The 19,866-nt window shown below is 39.6% G+C and overlaps 1 protein-coding gene across 1 annotated transcript in view; it reads left to right on the top strand.

Moving 5' to 3' along the window:
• Positions 1-19,866, top strand: part of LOC126355316 (solute carrier family 22 member 7-like) — a 167,632-nt gene that overhangs the window by 18,908 nt on the left and 128,858 nt on the right. Inside the window, exons 2-3 of the mRNA XM_050005609.1 lie at positions 3,265-3,524; positions 11,069-11,293. Of these exons, the coding sequence (XP_049861566.1) occupies positions 3,265-3,524; positions 11,069-11,293 (485 nt within the window). The remainder of the gene's footprint in view (positions 1-3,264; positions 3,525-11,068; positions 11,294-19,866) is intronic.

Below are 19,866 nucleotides of genomic sequence, written 5' to 3'. Positions count from 1 at the left end.
CACGGAGACAGTTCATAGACACACTTATCACGTGTGAATGAGCACTGTTCTGTTGAAAAATGTCTCCAAGAAACAGACTCTTGGCAGTTCACACCGGAGTATGTTCGTGACAAACAGCTGTGCCTTAGAGTTCTCTCAATCATTATCAGTCGTGACCTATAGTCCTACCAGTTGGATATCCACGGAGTGACCCAAGGAATAACATCGCTGTGCCTCTTCACAACATTGGAAGACTGAAACTTCTTCCTAGCTCACCGCAATACTCTCTGGATTAGCGTAGAAAGGTGATTATCGCCGATCAAAACACGACACCATTCATCAGAACGTCCGTACACCCCCTTCGCGGGATTACTCCAGACACAGCCATCTGCCTAGTAGTGTTATCTGTGGCCTATGGATGAGACAGTAAGACGTACTAGTCAGACCAATAGTGCGGCATGACAGGGAATGTTGCGGGAAGTCCGCTACTAGTTATCGGTGGTCCATTTTAAGAACAATAGTCTTCTCTTGTGGTCAGACGTGCCTGATCAGTTCCTTCAGAAAGACTGTGCAGCTCTCGCAATCCCATGGAGCCTAACCTCAGGCCACTGCCACAACAAACTGCTCGACAAATCTGGATATTGTATCATTTAACCAGGCTGTCAACTGGAAACTCACAAAACGGCTCTTTCAAACAAAACACTATGTCTCTCACAAGTATGCGTTAAATCCGTGCACTTCACAGAGATTACTCACCATCTGAAGCAATTAACGTCCCTAAGAGGTCTGGCAACAACACCAACAACACTAATGTACCTCTGGTGGACGTTTTACTTGCTGCAGAGCGTTTCAGCTGTAATCATTCTCGTATGCGTCCATGGTTCCTACGTGAACCATGTTACGTTGATATCCCCCCGTGTTTGCTGGATGCTTCATGTTTATGACAGGCATTTTATGAACAGTACATTTTGCGAGGACAGTGTTTATAGTGCGTTTAAAATAAGTTACGGCTTTTGACAGTTCAGTACGGAGGGAGTGGAGAGGAGAGTAGTTGCAGTGTGCTGGACGCGTCAGCAGAGCGACCACAATGGAGTGCTAGGCCTGCTCGGGGCGGAATCTTGCAGACTGACTTCACTGCCTGAACAGCAAGCCGCCCGATCTGCGATCTTTAGCGTCTTATAGCTGAATTCGTCACCTTCGTGATGAACCGCCAATCGTTTCGTAAGTGGTCCTAGGTACTGTGATATTTTGATTGTATGTAACTTCTCAGTTTGTAGTCGAAAATATGTGTCGCTTGGGATTTGTGTTTGGTGCGTGTTAGGTTACATGTTTCTGGGTGTTAAATGTAGATAATATACTGAAGTAGTCTTTAAACTAGGAACGGAGTCGCTGCCTGTTTTATGTCTCGAGAAAATGGAATTTGTGTAAAGCTTTCCGTGACGAACTCGTGCGTGAGTGAAAAAACTAGTCTGAAATATTCATAAATTCCTCGTCTCTCATAAATGATATGAGATATCGAAATGAGATTTTGGCAAACGATAGCGCGGCAAAACGAGAATGTTTTGCCATATGATTAATATGCGAAACTTCCTGATCTACAACGATGTTCAAGCGACTCAATAATGTAATTATTGAGGACCATAGATAGCTGATGAAACTAGAACTGCTGTATGTCTCCTAACAATAGACGTGAAGAATTCACAAGTTAATTTTTTTACTTAGAATGGGCTGAATCATAAATTATTGATCTTACTGGCACTGAGTTCTTAGTTTAATAATACACTGTTTTAGAATTCTGTCACAACTTCACCTGCGTTAGAACGTTAGATGAATGCTTCCAAACTCTCCTATGTTTTGACAAAACAAGCAGATTCCAAAATACGGAAATTGGTAGGTATTCGTCAAGACACGTCACAGTCTATGTATCAGTGTCTTCCCAACTACGTAGTGGAATGGCCGACAACTCGAGACCACTCCTGTTGTGTAACATCTGCAGTGGCTTCTTTTGTGAGCATTTCAGCCTCAATGAGTGTAAACTTCCTGTGTTTTGCCACATTAATTTTCACCTAGGTTTATATATTCCCGGTCGGATTTTAATGAGGATCATACGTAGGAAGCGTGATTAAAATATACCCTTTATCATTATCCAGTTCGTTGACCTGGTATAATGAAGTGTTGGCTTCTACAGCACTACAGGTTCCATTAACTTCGCCATATACGTGCTAGGCTCAACATTAACTTAAGGAATATTTCATTGTATCCAGAGCAATATAATACAATTTCAATGTATTGTTTAACCGGAGCAAAACATCCGCTTACCTGCACTATATTGTTTGAGCTTTGTGCTGCACAACAGAGTGGTTAGGAGTTTTGTCCATAACTACATTCCGAGGAATGTTTGGCAGCTGAGCGAACATGCTTACGCGCCATTTCAGTTCCTTAACACTGGCAACCAATGGTCTCGTCAATGCTTAAGAGTTGCTAGGGATAAGAAGCAAATACGTCGCGATGTATCGTTATTTAAATGCAGACACACTGAATAGTTTGACGGAACAAATATGGCTACTACTGAGAGTAAACTATTTGGAGACTACATTTTGACTCAAAATTCAGGAGCTGTAATTCTTAGCGGTAATTTCTACGACGAGAGGAGTAAATCGAAAGAGTGTGTAGCAATTCTTGATACGTAAATGAAATTCCGAATTTGCTAAATTACTTCTCATATTAGGTTGACATTACACCTGAACGAATACAAATTTAAGATGAACAGCAACGTTGCCAAGTATTTCCCCAAATTTTAAACACGTATCACTGCAGTTACGGTTGCTGACTACCACACTTACTGAAATTTTAAACATATACCACCGCAGATACTGACACTGATGTTAGATTTATATGGCTTTATACAACAATCTGCATAATACTGACAGACGTGTGAGACAAAATGCGAAGCTTAGTTCTAGTAGAGCAGTTGCTGGTCATTTACTACAACGACTTTTATAGTGATACGTAGGAAGATAATTTTATTTCTTATTCGTATAACACGTCAGTTTCAGTATTTCAGTTGAAATAACGGAGTCTTTTAAAACGATGAGGGCAAATTTACTTATTTCTAGTGCTTGGAGAGACAATGGAGGTAAAGCAAGCAACATATTTGTCATCAGCTTTTGAATCTTTCTTCATGTCAGTATTTATATTTACGCATTATAAAACTCACAATAATGTAACTAATAAACAAGTACTAATACATTATTGTAAGTCGTTAGACGTTCTGTTTGCCTACAGGAAAACGGGGAAATTGCAACGAACAGAAGGAACCTCAAAGTCGCGCCAGCATTTGAGGAAGTGCTAGACTCCATCGGGTCCAGAGGAATATTTCAGACGAGGCTCAACATTGCTTTCAACTGCGTCGGCCCATGTCTCAATATGTTGAGTATAAATGTTTTCTTGCTCGCAATGCAGACGCCTGACCATTGGTGCCATGTTCCTGGCAGGGAACGTGCCAATCTGTCGCTGGAAGAGTGGAAGAATTTTACAATTCCTAGGTGAGAATCACTTGAAAATGTCGTCATAGCATTACAAACACCTTATATATTATACTCTGTACTGCTACAGTAAAGTAATCTTAACGTGCCATTCTTTCTGAGCGTCCCAATCATTTCTCTCCTTCCTAAAAATACAGCTCTCATTTCTATCTCTTTCTTGTTTCTCATAACTCCATCTATTTTCCCAAGTCGCCACTTTAACAGATCAAATTGCACATACTCATATTTTCCATGTCCCTATTACTCTGGATAAAGAGGAGGAACTGGTTAGCATTCTGTTAATGATCACTCTATCCACGTCAACTGTCATATCAAAACTCCTGTAATAAGCTTGCAAACTTTTCAATATTATCTTTACGGCCTCCAGCAAGAATTGTTTGAAGCAGCCACATTAACAAAAATTCGAATCAGTTCAGTAGTACTACAGGGACTGCACCTCAAAATAATACACCCATAAAAGTGAGCAGGATTTGTGAAGCCAGATTGGCTAAAATATTCCATAATTAGTCTACTGTGCTTTTCATCATCTTATTCTGCTTTACACCAGCGTACTTGTATTAATATATGTCCAAATTTTTCCGGTGTTTCACACGTATGAGGTAAGGCACACTTCTACAATACATTTCACCATTCAAAACAGCATAAAATTTCAATCTTATAACTACAAGACCTCTTTGATAGAAGATCAGATTGCTGCAATCAAGTCTGAGGATGAATGCCGTTTGTTGAATTTTTAAATACTTGAGGGATTGGACAGTTACCAAAACGTGATAATTCCTCAATAATGTAAAGACCACCACCATTAACCCAAAATGTGCATTTAACTTCTTCCTTAATGTCTAACCATCCTTCTCAATGCTTTCCATAGTCTCTTCGAAATGCCCAGTAGTAATGTAGCATGACTTGAAACTCGTGCATGGATTTAAGCAACCTCCTCCTGACCAGTTACCACCTCAAGCATTTCTGAGAATGTTTTATTTCTCTCATATTCTTCCCCTAAATGTTGGGGGTTGGGTTCGGTTGGGTTGTTTGGGGAAGGAGACCAGACAGCGAGGTCATCGGTCTCATCAAATTAGGGAAGGAAGTCGGCCGTGCCCTTTCAAAGGAACCATCCCAGCATTTGCCTGTAGCGATTTAGCGAAATCACGGAAAACCTAAATCAGGATGGCCGGACGCGGGATTGAACCGTCGTCATCCCGAATGCGAGTCCAGTGTGTTAGCCACTGCGCCCCCTCGCTCGGTCCCTTAAATGTAGAAAATTATTTTCTACATTGATTACCTCATAAAAAAACTAAAACTGACTCTTCCCTCTCTCAGCAGTAGTAAATTTCTCTTCAACAGTAGACAGTCTGTTATAAGACTCCCCATTTAACTCTCCACTTAGCTGTGTACACAGTTCAGTCAGATTCCCCCTTAACGACTTTGCTAGTAGACCTTAGGCTCTGTGTCTGCACTTGTCTTGCACTAACATTGGATTACTGCTCCTATGAAAAACTTTCACCGGGTTCCTCAAACTTACATGTATATGCTTTCTGTTACACTCGCTTTTCTTTTGTAAATCACTAATAGATTGATTATAAGCATTTATTAATTTTACAAATTACGCTTGTTGATTTGCTATAAGGGTCTTTAAGAATGAAAGAGCATGAGTTTCTCTTGCGATATTCTTTAGTTGCATGTCACATTCCTGCTGTCTCTCTTGAGAATAAGTTAAACTTTTACTACTACAAATTAATGTTACAGACTAAGACATAGGGGCAGAACTCAGCTGATCATGTTACAAGTGTAGCGGTCCAATAACGGAATAATGACGTCACCCTATCTCTTTGTATATGCTTCAATGTAACCATTGCAAACGATGTTTCTCGAAACCTTGCTACCGTACCGATAATGCTTCATATTACTATCCTACAGGATTATGCTTGTTTCTTCCACATTTAGTTATTTATTTAAGAGGGTTGAAAGAAAAGTAATGCCTCCACCTTCGTTAAATGGGTATGGGTGACAATATTTCAATAAATCAAACGCAGAAATAATCCTTAGAATGTGGTCCTTAATTACCGATTTTCACATTTCTACGTAATCACCAGGTAATTGATTACATTCCTGCCAACGATGAACAAGTTTTATGAAGCCGTCATGGAAGAATTCGATACTCTGTTTCCGCAACCATAGTCTCACAGTTCTCTCAGCGTCTTCATCAGAAGCATAGTCACGTTATCGCAGATCGTCTTTCATTATCGGGAACAGATTGAAGTGAGACAGTGCTAAATATGGACTGTATGGAGAATACCGTACAGTGGTATGATACAGTCTTAGAAGTTCTGCTGTGGTGGCACGTGAAGTGTATGGTTTGGCATTGTCATGCATTAGTGTGACCCACACGTTCTTGTGAAATGCCGATTGTGCTTCCAGTTTCTCTCTAAGTGATACGACGATCGTCCTCAGTCAATCTGTCTACATTTTGCTTCTGAAACTTGGTGGTTGCTGTCACAGGACATCCAACTCTTTATTTGTCACGCTGCTCAGATGTTGACCCCTCATGATAATTAAACTTACTCGCCCAACAACGAACAGTACTCACATCAACACAATGAGCATAACCTGCTTTCATTCTCAGATGAATCTCCTTTGCGGTGGCACCTTCTGCTGTCAAGAATTAAATAACTGCACGTCGCTTAAATTGCATTGACCGACCGTCTGCGCTGGGTTCCATACTGCAACAACACAACCGTTCAATGCTAAGGCTTCATGCCAACTCGAGCTATAGAGGAGGGGCCACGTAATATGCCAGTACCTGCCACATACCAATGCTGCCAACTGTTGAAGAGTTACGAAGGTGGAGGCATTCCTTTTCAGTCAACCCTCGTATTTCTTGCTTTCATTTAATCAACTTATTTTTCCGTATGAAAGTTTGATGAATACCTGTTATGAGATGTGTGATTCAAAGCGACGGTGCACTGCCATTCCCGACTGGCTTCAGCGGGCTAAGCTGAGATTTGAGTTACCCACACAGGTGTCTCACAATTACTGCTACTACTACTACTATTTATTAATAATATTACTATAATTTGGGAAAAAGGGTATTTATGCCATCAACTGTACTACTGTAGGATTTTCTCTAACGGTTTCATTGTTACAACCATCTTCTTTCGAAAAAATCTGTTCATCAGTGGAACAAAATGAAAATTATACATGACTGTTCCGTTACTCTAATTGTCATACTGCACAGAAGGTTAATATCGAATGTGTTTAGACAGACCCTTACGATATTTACGTAAATGCTTCTGTAGAATGGGTGAAAAATTTATTTTTGACACATTGATACACACTGATTCTCTTGTATAAAGATACATGTAATAACTGTAGGTAGAGGATAAATGCACAATTGTGCAGCTGATGGCACAATTTTGTTTTAAATTACCAGCCATAGACAGTCACCTTCGGAATATTTAATTTCATAATTATGTTACTTCTACTAATTGCTACTTCCTGCCGGAATGTAACATCGTAATTATGACCATTTAAGAAGTTTCTCTAAGATTTATCATTTGGATGAGGTGGTAATAACCGAGATACGATCGCAAAAACTCTATCGATCGTTATATATGAATTGATTTGTTAGGCAGGTACTAAATTTCCAGTTCCAAAGGAAGCAATGTTTTGCTCTGCAGCCGCTTGTAGCATCTCACCGAATTTTTTTTGCATGCAAAACCAAAATAAACTATGATTTCATCATACTCTCCCTTTTATATTTTCTGATATTCGGTGCAGATGTTTGCATTTCGTTTCTCAGCTATCAAGCTTTTTACATTGTCTGTTTTGAATGCGGTAGTGTTGCTGTTGTGTAATGTGCAGTGAAAAGGTTGAAGACTGTAGTAGAGCAGTAGAGGTTTTCTTATTGCCTCCTTCTTCGAAGGATTTTTACGGTATGGTGATTACACATGTCATCATGGCATTAGTTTCTTGCATTTTCATAACAGCATGTTCTAATATTTCTGAAATTTACTTCGCTCTCATGAACGCTTGTTCTACTTTCGTACGCGCATTCTCATGCGCCCCTTCACGTGCATCATCAGTGATACCAAGCTAATCGATTAATTGATTGTAAGAATTATCGCACTCCGTTCCACTCCCTGGTTCTTCGGTGATAATTTCTTTAACATCTTCAATCACATTTCTCCCCCGACCAGGCTCTGATGTATCTAATGTGGGGTCAGTCAACTTACACAACAGCTCCATATGTCGTTGCTCCAGGTTAACTATGTTAAATAAGGTAATTGTACAAGATGACTATATTAGCCAGTTTTCCTCAGATAGTCTTCAGGATTGCAAACGGAGTATTTAGGGTGTTGGTTTACACGCAGTATTACCGCATACAGTCACATTAAGAGCGAACGTACTTTTGTAATTCCACTTTAGCTATACTACTGCCACTGAACTTTTCACAAGAGACATTTTCACACCATACTTCTTGTCTGACGCCGTAAACCTTCTTATTTAATCTGTGCACTTGCCTGATCTTTGCAAGCGGTACTTCGAGCAATAAATTGCTGACAGAATGACTACAACAAATTACAGACTTTGCCAGGTCGCAAGGCAAGACATGCTTGTGTTAGTAATACCCTTGCTAACAGAACCATCAGTACGATTACATTTTGAATAATCATTCGCGTTCCTTATTATTGCCTCAAACGCTTACGTCTCTGTACATTTAGCATAGACACAGTTCGCAACACATTTAATTATAGGAACTGGCACTTCATTATTAAGCTGCTTTTCATCATATAACACCAATTTCATAACAGGGAGGCGGGTAGGCTCTCCTTCCAAAACAAAATTTTTAAGTTTTTCTCCTTGATGAAAACATGTTACTTACAGTTCAGGTGACATTTCACATCAACCTAAATAACATTTCGCAGTAAACAAATACTCGAATTCACAAAGCCGCTTCTCTATCACTCTTAGAAGAACTTCGGTCTCTGTGAAACGAAAATGATAAATAGTAATGTATTCTGTACATCACTGTTTGAAGATACGTCAAAATTTACAGATGTCAGTACATATGGCACTATATTGGTATGTTATATACAGGGCGGTCCATTGATATTGAGCGAGCCAAATATGTCACGAAATGAGCATTAAACGGAAAAACTACAAAGATCGAAACTCGTGTAGCTTGAAGTGGGGAACAAGATGGCCCTTTGGTTGGCCAGTTAGATGGTGCTGCCATAGATCACCCGTATATCAGCTGCTTTTTTTTATAAATAGGAACTAGCATTTTTATTAAATATTCGTGTAGTACGTAAAGGTATATGAATGTTTTAGTTGGACCACTTTTTTCGCCTTGTGACAGTTGGCGCTGTAATAGTTACAAACGTATAACTACGTGGTATCACGTAATATTCCGCCAGTGCGGACGGTATTGGGTTCGTGATACATAACCCGTGTTAAAATGGACCGTTTACCAACTGCGGAAAAGGTCGATATCGTGTTTATGTGTGGCTGTTGTGATCAAAATGGCCAACGGGCGTGTGCTATGTATGCTGCTCGGTATCCTGGATGACATCATCCAAGGTCCGGACCGTTCGGCGGATAGTTACGTTATTTAAGGAAACAGGAAATGTTCAGCCATATGTCAAACGTCAACCACCACCTGCAACAAATGATGATGCCCAAGAAGGTGGTTTAGCTGCAGTCGCGGCTAATCGGCACATCAGTAGCAGACAAATTGCGCGAGAATCAGGAATCTCAAAAACGTCGTGGTTGAGAATGCTAAATCAACATCGATTGCACCCGTACGATATTTCTATGCACCACGAATTGCTTGGCGACTTCTTTGAACATCGTGTACAGTTCTACCACTGGGCACAAGAGAAATTACTGGACGATGACATTATTTGCACGCGTTCTATTTAGCGGCGAAGGGTCGTTCACCAACAGCGGTAACGTAAACCGGCATAATATGCACTATTGGGCAACGGAAAATCTGCGATGACTGCGTCAAGTCGAACATCACCGACCTTGGCGGGTTAATGTATGATGCGGCATATGAGAGGAAGGATAATTGGCCCAATTTCTATCGATGGCAATGTAAATGGTGCAATGTATGCTGATTGCCTGCGTAATGTTCCACCGATGTTACTACAAGACGTTTCACTGCATGACAGAATCGCGATGTACTCCGAATATGATGGATGTCCGGCACATAGCTCGCATGCGGTTGAAGCAGTATTGAATACCATATTTCATGACAGTTGGATTCGTCGTCGAAGCACCATACAATGGCCCCCACGTTCACCGGATCTGACCTCCCCGGATTTCATTCTGTGGGGAAAGGATAATTGCTATCGTGATCCACCGACAACGACTGACAACATGCCACAGAGCATTATCAGTGTATGTGGGAACAATGCTCAAGGCGAACTACTCGCTGTTGAGAGGAATGTCGTTACACGTATTGCCAAATGCATTGAGGTTGACGGACATCATTTAGAGCATTTATTGCATTAATGTGGTATTTACAGGTAATCACGCTGTAACAGCATGCGTTCTCAGAAATGATAAGGTCACAAAGGAACATGTATCATATTGGAACAACCGAAATAAAATGTTCAAAGATACCTACGTTCTGTATTTTAATTTAAAAAACCTACCTGTTACGAACTGTTCGTCTAAAATTGTGGGCAATATGTTTGTGACTATTACAGCGCTATATGTCACAGAGCAAAAAATGTGGTCCAACTAAAACGTTCATATTTCTTTACGTACTACACGAATATGTAATAAAAATGCGGGTTCTATGCACAAAAATAAATGCAGTTGACATCCATTTAACCTATGGCAGCGCCATCTAGCGGGCCAACCATAGCGCCATCAGGTTTCCCACTTCAAGCTAGACAAGCTTCGTCCTTTGTAGCTTTTTCGTTTGAAGCTTATTCCGTGAGATATTTGGCCCGGTCATGATCAGTGGACCATCCTGCATATCATTCCTGACTGGCGGATACTCAGATAAATCTACAAAATGTCGTATCGATCACAAACGCAAAAAAGGGTTCAAATTTAGTTACGGCTGATCCTCAATCATGTCAGTCAACTCTGACAGTGTACACTAACGGAGAAAATGCAGAGTACCATGGTGTTTCATTTCCCACGTTTAACTGTCGGTCCCCTACAGCTGGCTGGATTAAATCATCTCCACAGTCCGAGGTAGGCAACGGCATAGGAACTCCAATAGAACGATGCCTAGTAAATCACTATGCAATCCAAACTGATGTAGGAGCTAATGATAGTTTCACGTTTATTTTATTGTTGGTTTTATGTAACAGCTTGTACGAATTTAAAGATTCATATTTACGTTGATTCCGTTAGCCCACAGTTCGTTCCAGGAAATTGCTTGATTCATAGGAATTATTAGTTTAGAAATTTTATGCTTCAGTTATCATTCGCAAAAATTTCATTTTAACTGTTTTCGCATTGATTGCAGTGTTGTTATTTTAGAGCCCTCTATGCTACTTGATTCAAAAATATCTGACCTCACACAGGGCAGGCAATTCGTTCAGCAAGTGCCTGATGTACAACCAGAGCGATGGTATCAACTGGAACAGTTCAGAACCCGTTAAGTGTCAGCACGGCTGGGATTACGACGACACGTGGTTCTCTCTGACTGTGCCCTCCCAGATGAACTGGGTCTGCGAGAACCAGCAGTACACCAATGACGTCTTGTTCTACGCACAAAACATCGGAGTGGCTCTGAGCCTGCTATTCGGGTACATAGGCGACATGTAAGCAATCAGTCTACGAGATTATAGCCGTCTTATTTATTTTACCTTTATAATGTAATATTCCAGCAATGGACAAATATTTTAACGTCATCACATGGTGGGTATTAAGTTATTAAAGATTTTCGTTGGTTTATGCATGCCTCAGAAGTTAATGACGAGAGAATTTGATATTAACGTAAGTTATATTTGAATGTAAAATAAAACTTAGATGATAGTAAAATAGAGATTACGGTAACGTATTTCTCAGTCTCAGATCAAACAGACACTGCAGTAACCGGATGAAGTCATTTTACGTGTTTTTATTACGTCTGGTTCCGTAGGACCAAACAGAGGAGCATATTTCCATGTGAAAGGAACGCGTCTGCACCTGTAATTAGCATAAATAAAATATAATGGAGGTGACAAGTTGCGAGTCTGCTGGATGTTAAGTAATGTTTGGGAAATCTCTGAGGAACTGTCAGGGGACGTAAGAAGAAGCACATATACATATCTTCACTTATTTGTAGTTTATTATTTAGAGGCACTTTTTCTGTTGTTTCATGTTTGCTTCGTTTCTGGCAAACAGCTGCCTGGGGCTTGAGACTCATTGCCATTCGATACTTCACGTGCTTGCCCCTCCTATGCATATCAGAATAGTTTTTAGTTACAAATATACAGTACACGCCAGTCCGATAAGAGTGTGGCCGAGCAGGAGTCACGCCAATGACTGGAAGTCAGACTCAACACGTCGCTCTCAGCTGAGGCCGCTAACACAGGCTTATTTGGTTGTGTGTCTCACGTAAATAGTCCGTTCGAGGAGCAATAATATTCAGTTTCGACTACTGATTGTGTTTTCAATACTAAACGGGTTTGCGTAATTACTAGTACCATGGCAGCTAAGGGGTCAACATGAAAATCTAAAAACGAACAACTTTTGAAAATTAGTAATAACCTGTAAAAGGAAGCTAAAAATGGGAAAAACATAAAGGATACAATGGAGGCAAACAAGTCTCTCTCATTACGAAAAAAATTTAATATTTATCTGTATTTTTCTGCTCCAATGTAAATTTTCTACCCATTCCCAAATAATGGTCAACATGCAGTATATTAACATATTCAATTAAGTAGTACAGGAATTAGATTAATTTATGTAGAAACTTTCCGATAGAGCAGAGGAAGTGATCCTGAGGCAATTCGTCACTTAAGCATTGAATGTGCGAGAATTACTGCTAAGACTTTTGAATTCCTGTGGTAAGTTACTGAAGAGGGACGCTGCAGACTACTGCTCGTCTGGCTGTACAAGAATCAATGAAGTGCGCCCCGAATGTAGACTGGTTTTCTTCCTAGCGTTAACTCAGTGAAAGCTGCTAGATCTTGGGAAGAAGGTTACGTTGTCAACAGCAAACCACACAAAAGAAAATACAATTTGAGGGGCCAGTATCGGAGTTCCTAGACTACTGAATAGAGGTCGACAAGAGGCTGAAGAACTCAAACGAAATTTTGCTCTAACTGCACGGTTTTGTGCCAAAAATTCATTTTGTCAATAGGAACATTAACCCGGTATTATAATGCAATAGGACATAAGCAAATGATAATCAACAAAGGAGACTAAATATCATGTTGCACAATCACTTACTGCAGAAAATGCTCTAACGGTAAATACCAATCATTCACTCCTTGAACAGGATCCTGAATATGAGATTCCATAAAAGTTTACTATGTATCTCAACACCTAGAATATTGAACTGTCCAGAATTACTAGTCATACAAAAGTTCGGTATAATGAAAATGTCAGTTTTAGTTGAGCTGTGTGTCATTAACTGTAGAAATTGATTCCTGCTGTGACTGAGCAACAATGTCTTTCTACAAGTCAACAACGTATCACTTTCCTTCATTATTTGATTCATTGCCAATGTTGTTCTCAATTTCTCAATAGCATTCGCAGCCAAGCTTGTGTCACCAGAAAACAGAACTACATAGAATCAACAGTCTAATTAGAAGTCATGACGTTTACATACAGAAGATAGCTAAACAGCAAACAGTGATAATTTAGAGACTAATATCATATTACAAGGCATAACATTTACATGAAAAAGATACCGCAGCTGTCTCAGCATCGACACCTTGTGCTCAGTCCATTGAACAGTTCTCCAGTTGGATGCCATCCAGTAGCTGTTCTCACGGATCTGGAGAATGACATTTTTCTGTTTGTTCTTCATGTATGAGAAGGACCAGTTGTGTGCTACTGCTCTCATTCCATCATGCTCTGTGGTGGCATTTTGTAATCCACATTATGAAAATGACTGTATGTAACTTTTTGTCGAATTCGTTCACCGTCTAACTGATAAAAGGGTATATAGCGTTTCCAGTTGCTAAGCCTCTTCTGAATCCTGATTGTCCGTTTGATAGCAAGTGAACTGTATTGATAAATGATGCTTGTTTATCCAGCCTTTTCACAATCGTTTTCAAATACTAGTGACATAGAAATAGGTCTAAATTTATCAACATTATCCCTTTATCCTTTTTTATAAATGGTGTTTGCTATTGGGTGCTTCAGGAAACTGACCATTCCTAAGGAAAAAAAGAAAACAAATGAAGCTAACATATGCAGCACAGTGGTTTACTGTTCTGCTAAATATCACATCACACGCATGTGAGTTCTTCAGCACCATAATTATTGACTCAGACAGACTCCCTGTTGCCAGTACCACACAACTGTATTTCAGACTGTGGTCTTGGAAAGCCACTCTATATGATAGTTACAAAGGGTGACTCACTAACTATTGGCACCAAGAATAACTCCGAAAGTGAGGTAGTAGCTGAAAAGTTTGAGGGATAGAAGTTGCATGGGAGAACTGGAGCCACATAATATGACATTGATCTTTTGATGCTAGGTGGGGTCACTTCAGAGATATGAAGATCAAATTTGTTTATGGTTTTTTTTTTTTTAAATGGGATGCTGTAGTTTGGTACTTATTTTCTGGTAGCGGCTATCGAGACGAATCCAATGATGTGTAACAGTAAGGTCATTCAAAATCAGCGAAGGTCACAAAGGTGGCATGAACATCAGTTTACTGAACACGTTCGAAGTGACGAACATTGGTGTCAGTGCAGTGATGCAATCGTCTTATCATTGATTGAGTAGCTTTCCTTATCACATCAACATCTACATTTATACTCCGCAAGCCTACCAACGGTGTGTGGCGGAGGGCACTATACGTGCCACTGCCATTACCTCCTCTTTCTGTTGCAGTCGCGTATGGTTCGCGGGAAGAACGACTGTGTGAAAACCTCCGTGCGCGCTCGAACTCTCTAATTTTACATTCGTGGTCTCCTCGGGAGGTATAAGTAGGGGAAGCAATATATTCGATACCCCATCCAGAAACGCACCCTCTCGAAACCTGGCGAGCAGGCTACACCTTTATCCAGAGCGTCTCTCTTGCTGAGTCTGCCACTTGAGTTTGCTAAACATCTCCGTAACGCTATCACGTTTACCAAATAACCCTGTTACGAAACGCACCGCTATGCTTTGGATCCTCTCTATCTCCTCCGTCAATCCGATCTGGTACGGATCCCACACTGATGAGCAATACTCAAGTATAGGTTTAACAAGTGTTTTGTAAGCCACCTCCTTTGTTGATGGACTCTCCCAATGAATCTCAACCTGGTACCCGCCTTACTAACAATTAATTTTATATGACCATTCCACTTCAAATCGTTCCGCACGCATACTCTCACATATTTTACAGAAGTAACTGCTACCAGTGTTTGTTCCGCTATCATATAATCATACAATAAGGGATCCTTCTTTCTATGTATTCGCAATACATTACATTTGTCTATGTTAAGGGTCAGTTGCCACTACCTGCACCAAGTGCCTAACCGCTGCAGATCTTCCTGCATTTCGCTACAATTTTCTAATGCTGCAAGTTCTCTGTATACTGCAGCATCATCAGCGAAAAGCCGCATGCCACTTCCGACCCTATCTACTAGGTCATTTATGTAAATTGTGAAAAGCAATGGTCCCATAACACTCCCCTGTGGCACGACCGAGTTTACTTTAACGTCTGTAGACGTTTCTCCATTGATAACAACATGCTGTGTTCTGTTTGCTAAAAACTCTGCAACCCAGACACACAGGTGGTCTGACATTCCGTAGGCTCTTACTTTTTTTATCAGGCGACAGTGTGGAACTGTATAGAACGCCTTCCGTAAGTCAAGGAAAATAGCATCTACCTGGGAGCCCGTATCTAATATTTTCTGGGTCTCATGAACAAATAAAGCGAGTTGGGTCTGACACGATCGCTGTTTCCGGAATCCATGTTGAATCCTACAGAGTAGATTCTGGGTTTCCAAAAACATGATACTCGAGCAAAAAACATGTTCTAAAATTCTACAACAGATCGACGTCAGAGATATAGGTTTATAGTTTTGCGCATCCGCTCGACAACCCTTCTTGTTGACTGGGACTACATGTGCTCTTTTCCAATCGTTTGGAGCCTTCCGTTCCTCTAGAGACTTGCGGTACACGGCTGTTAGAAGGGGGCAAGTTCTTTCGCGTACTCTGTGTAGAAACGAATTGGTATCTGTGTGTCCGTCTTGAGTTGTAAATCCTGTATTACATAATTTTCGTTTGCTCTTGAGAGAGGTGAGTTTCGTGAACCGAGTGCGAAAATATTACAGAAACAGTGGCGGAAACGATGCAAATCTAATCGCACAAACAAGGAAGAACATGGTTAACCTTTTGTGGACAGCGTACATTGGTTTATTCATATTGTCGTAGTATATCACATCAGCCAGAGCGCACATTTATAACAACAGTTAACTGATCTGGTTTAACAAGGTGTGATCAAAGACGAAGGTTATCACAGAGTGTAAATTTAGGCTTTGTGATTTTGTGGAAGTGTATTTCCAATTGTTCTAAGAGATGTATGATCTCTCCATAAGCTTCATTGCATAATATCACCAAACTTTTTCCTATCTTGCTGAACATTTGTTTGCTTTCTAACATATGAAGTGAAATACCTGATTTTTCACAGTGGTTAAGTCTGAAAGAATTTGTGTGTTGTCGGCAACGGGTTTTGAAGTTTTTGCATTTTTTCCCTACATAAGTCAGTCAGAACAGTTGGAAATGTACCTTCACAAAACGAAAGGTCTGAATCTGTGTTAAATGAACAAGCAGATTTCATTAGCCTTAGATATTTTAGTTATTTTAAATACCTGTTTAAATTTATGCCTTGCATCTGTTAACTACTTAAAATTCAGATCTGTGACTCCATGTGATGAACGTCATTTCTGCTCACTTCAGGACAAATTAAATCTGTGAAGTGTTTTTGAAGAGGTGTAAAAAATTTTGCACCATATGTGACGACAGTGTGAATACACTAAGTATGCTGACCGCAAAAAGGTTAAGGATGTTTTCCTCGTTTTTTTGGTGTAATTTTCATTGCATTTTTCTTCTTTCTCATACATTTCCGCACTCGATTCACGAAATACGTAACCTAACCTCTAACATTCTTGTAACAGGAGAACGCTTTTCCACCCACTCAAGAGCAAATTTAAAATATGTACTCATATCAGACGATTTGCATCAGACGAACCCACTGGGTACGAAATGCGTCATGTAATTTCTTTGTTGTTGTTGTTGTTGTGGTCTTCAGTCCTGAGACTGGTTTGATGCAGCTCTCAATGCTACGCTATCCTGTGCAAGCTTCTTCATCTCCCAGTACCTACTGCAACCTACATCCTTCTGAATCCGCTTAGCGTATTCATCTCTTGGAGACCCTCTACGATTTTTACACTCCACGCTGCCTCCAATACAAAATTGGTGATCCCTTGATGCACCAACAGATCCCTTCTTCTAGTGAAGTTGTGCCACAAACTTCTCTTCTTCCCAATCCTATTCAATAATTCCTCATTAGTTATGTGATCTACCTATCTAATCTTCAGCATTCTTCTGTAGCACCACATTTCAAAAGATTCCTATTTTCTTCTTGTCCAAACTATTTATCATCCATGTTTCACTTCCATAATGTAATTTCATAAAACACAGAAAAATTGTGAGTGAACGCATTTTTATTGAAACTTCCTGTGTACTGATTACTATCACATTCAGAGCTGCAAACTACAGATAAAATTAAAACGAAGCAAATCAGTGCTGTAACACATATTTTCTTTTAGTTGCAAAGACAGTTTTAAACAACCCTCAGTAATTAAATTTTATGTAGAAATTGCATGATCAAGAGCAGTTTGGTTAACAAGCCTCAAGCGGTGTAAAAATGTGAAATAAACTAAGTAAAATATTTAATTTACTATATTCAGCAAAATGATGGTTTTTAACACTGATAAACTTGATTCAGGCATTTCCTTGACTTCGACAGATAGATTAGCAAACCCTTAAATATTCCACAACGTCTATAATCAATATGCATATACCTGGTCACAACAAAGATACCAATATTACTTGAAATGTATAGATACAAAAATCTTACAAATTCCCTACACTGCGCAGGCAAGCAACAGTTACATCTAACGAAAAGCAATTTACCAAAAATCCTCACATAGTATCAAGTCCCCTCTGTTACTGCTACCACGCTGCCAGCAATTTGCGACATCTGTTGCAAGGCTTGTCTCCACGGCAGGATGCGACCGACTACTATCAGCAACTGTTCACTCTCGTAATAACTCAGACTCAGAGATTATGTCTGCACACCGCCGAATAATCAGTGGCCATCATTCGAGAGAAATATTAACGTCCAACTTTCAGAATCACCAACCTCACATTTAAGAAATTTGTGGGGTGGTTCTTGCCTAACATGGGCCCAAGGAGAAAATGCTAAATTCTTCGATAACGAAAGTGAGAGAAGTACTGTCAGACGTTTTACAAATCTGGAGAAATACATAATCATAAGCATACGAGTATGTAAGTTATGTACATAATGAGAAACTGATAAGCTGTATAATGTAGTCAAGAAAAATAGTATACAAGTATCAACTTGTGCATGAAAGCACTGATATCCACATGACAATTATAGTACTTCATTTGACAGGATAACAAAGTGTTATTTATACCTCTCAAAGAGTGTAAAAAATGTCTTTCAGTCATGTACATAGAGATACGATATAGAAATTGAAATCGTGCAAAGAGAGGCAAAATAAATATACAGGTATCATTGTGTAGGTAAGCAACCATATTTGCATAAGATTGGCGATAGTCCATTTGACCAGGTATCAAAATGTTATTTACACTACTTCAAGAGAGTAAGTATGTCTGGAAACAAAAAAAAAACAGGTTAAGAAATACATTGTAGGTACAGTGGACTCAGGAACAACTCTCACTGTGACCACTGACAACCACACCGAAATGTCAGTATACTCATTTGAAGACACACAAGTTTGAGATGTAAACAGACTCAGGGACTAGTTACATACATTATGTCTCTCTTTCTCACATACAGATAAAGAGACTTTACACAATCCATACTTACAGTATAAGCTACAAGTATACGTTGCTCAGTATCTCAGAATGCATGATAAGATCAAAAAAGCATTGAAGTTGTATTTAGATATCAGGTTCTCGTAATTGACTCTGAAAATCAACCGTCTCATATATGATGCAATAACAGAAGCGAATTATACTGCATAAATTAATAATGTTAAATTATATACTCTTGAATGTAGCATCTACATCATGTGGATAAAGACAAGAGCTCAATGCTCAGATAATTACTCAAAATATGTATGGCCACACATGATTATATAAGTGTGGCAAGTTTGTTGAAGTACAGTTGTAAATTTTATGTCCAAGTCAACCAGATGGTGGCAAATTTGCTCTACACAAATCCATTTTCTCATGGTACAGTACACTGTGTGCTATGAACTGCGTGTTTTGATCCAGAACATGGAAGATTTGTGACATGTAAGAACACTGATTTAGAGATACATTTGTCTAAAGACGTTAACGATAACAAACTTTAAAAATGCTACAGTTAATCATAGATCCCAGAGTTGATATATACATGGTGGAAAATGGAAATGAGCATACGGCATCATTGGCCAAGATGCTACATCCGGGAAAGTATGGCCTATAAGTCCGAGTCTTATCGGAGTCAATGCCACATTGGCCGATTTGCCCACCAGTGATGAGGACGAAATGATGATGAGGACAACACAACTTACAGTCCCCAAGTGGGAAATCTCCAACCCAGATAGGAACTGAACCCGGTCCCACTTGCATCGGAAATGAGCACACTACCACCAAGATAAGCAGGCAGACATATTCATAATACATAGTAATTACGTGTCATTTCAATTATTGTACAATATAAAAATTTGCAATTCTCGAAGATGCATTCTCAAAACACAGTAAAATTACATCTAAATATCAAAATTTGAAGTTAATATAATCCAGTTTCTGTGATAAATGATTATGGAAAAATAATGTGAGTGTACATGCGTTTCCTCCTCATTGATGATAAGAGACTTCACCTCCAGACAACATAAGTTGACAAACAATGTCAATTGTTATTACTGCATAGTCAGTTGAGGGACTTGAACTCAAGACAACATAAGCTAATAAA

The sequence above is a fragment of the Schistocerca gregaria genome, chromosome 3, assembly GCF_023897955.1.
Source record: "Schistocerca gregaria isolate iqSchGreg1 chromosome 3, iqSchGreg1.2, whole genome shotgun sequence".
Classification (NCBI taxonomy): Eukaryota; Metazoa; Arthropoda; class Insecta; order Orthoptera; family Acrididae; genus Schistocerca; species Schistocerca gregaria.
Note: the sequence above shows the minus strand (reverse complement) of the source record. Positions and strands in the feature narration are given on the sequence as shown.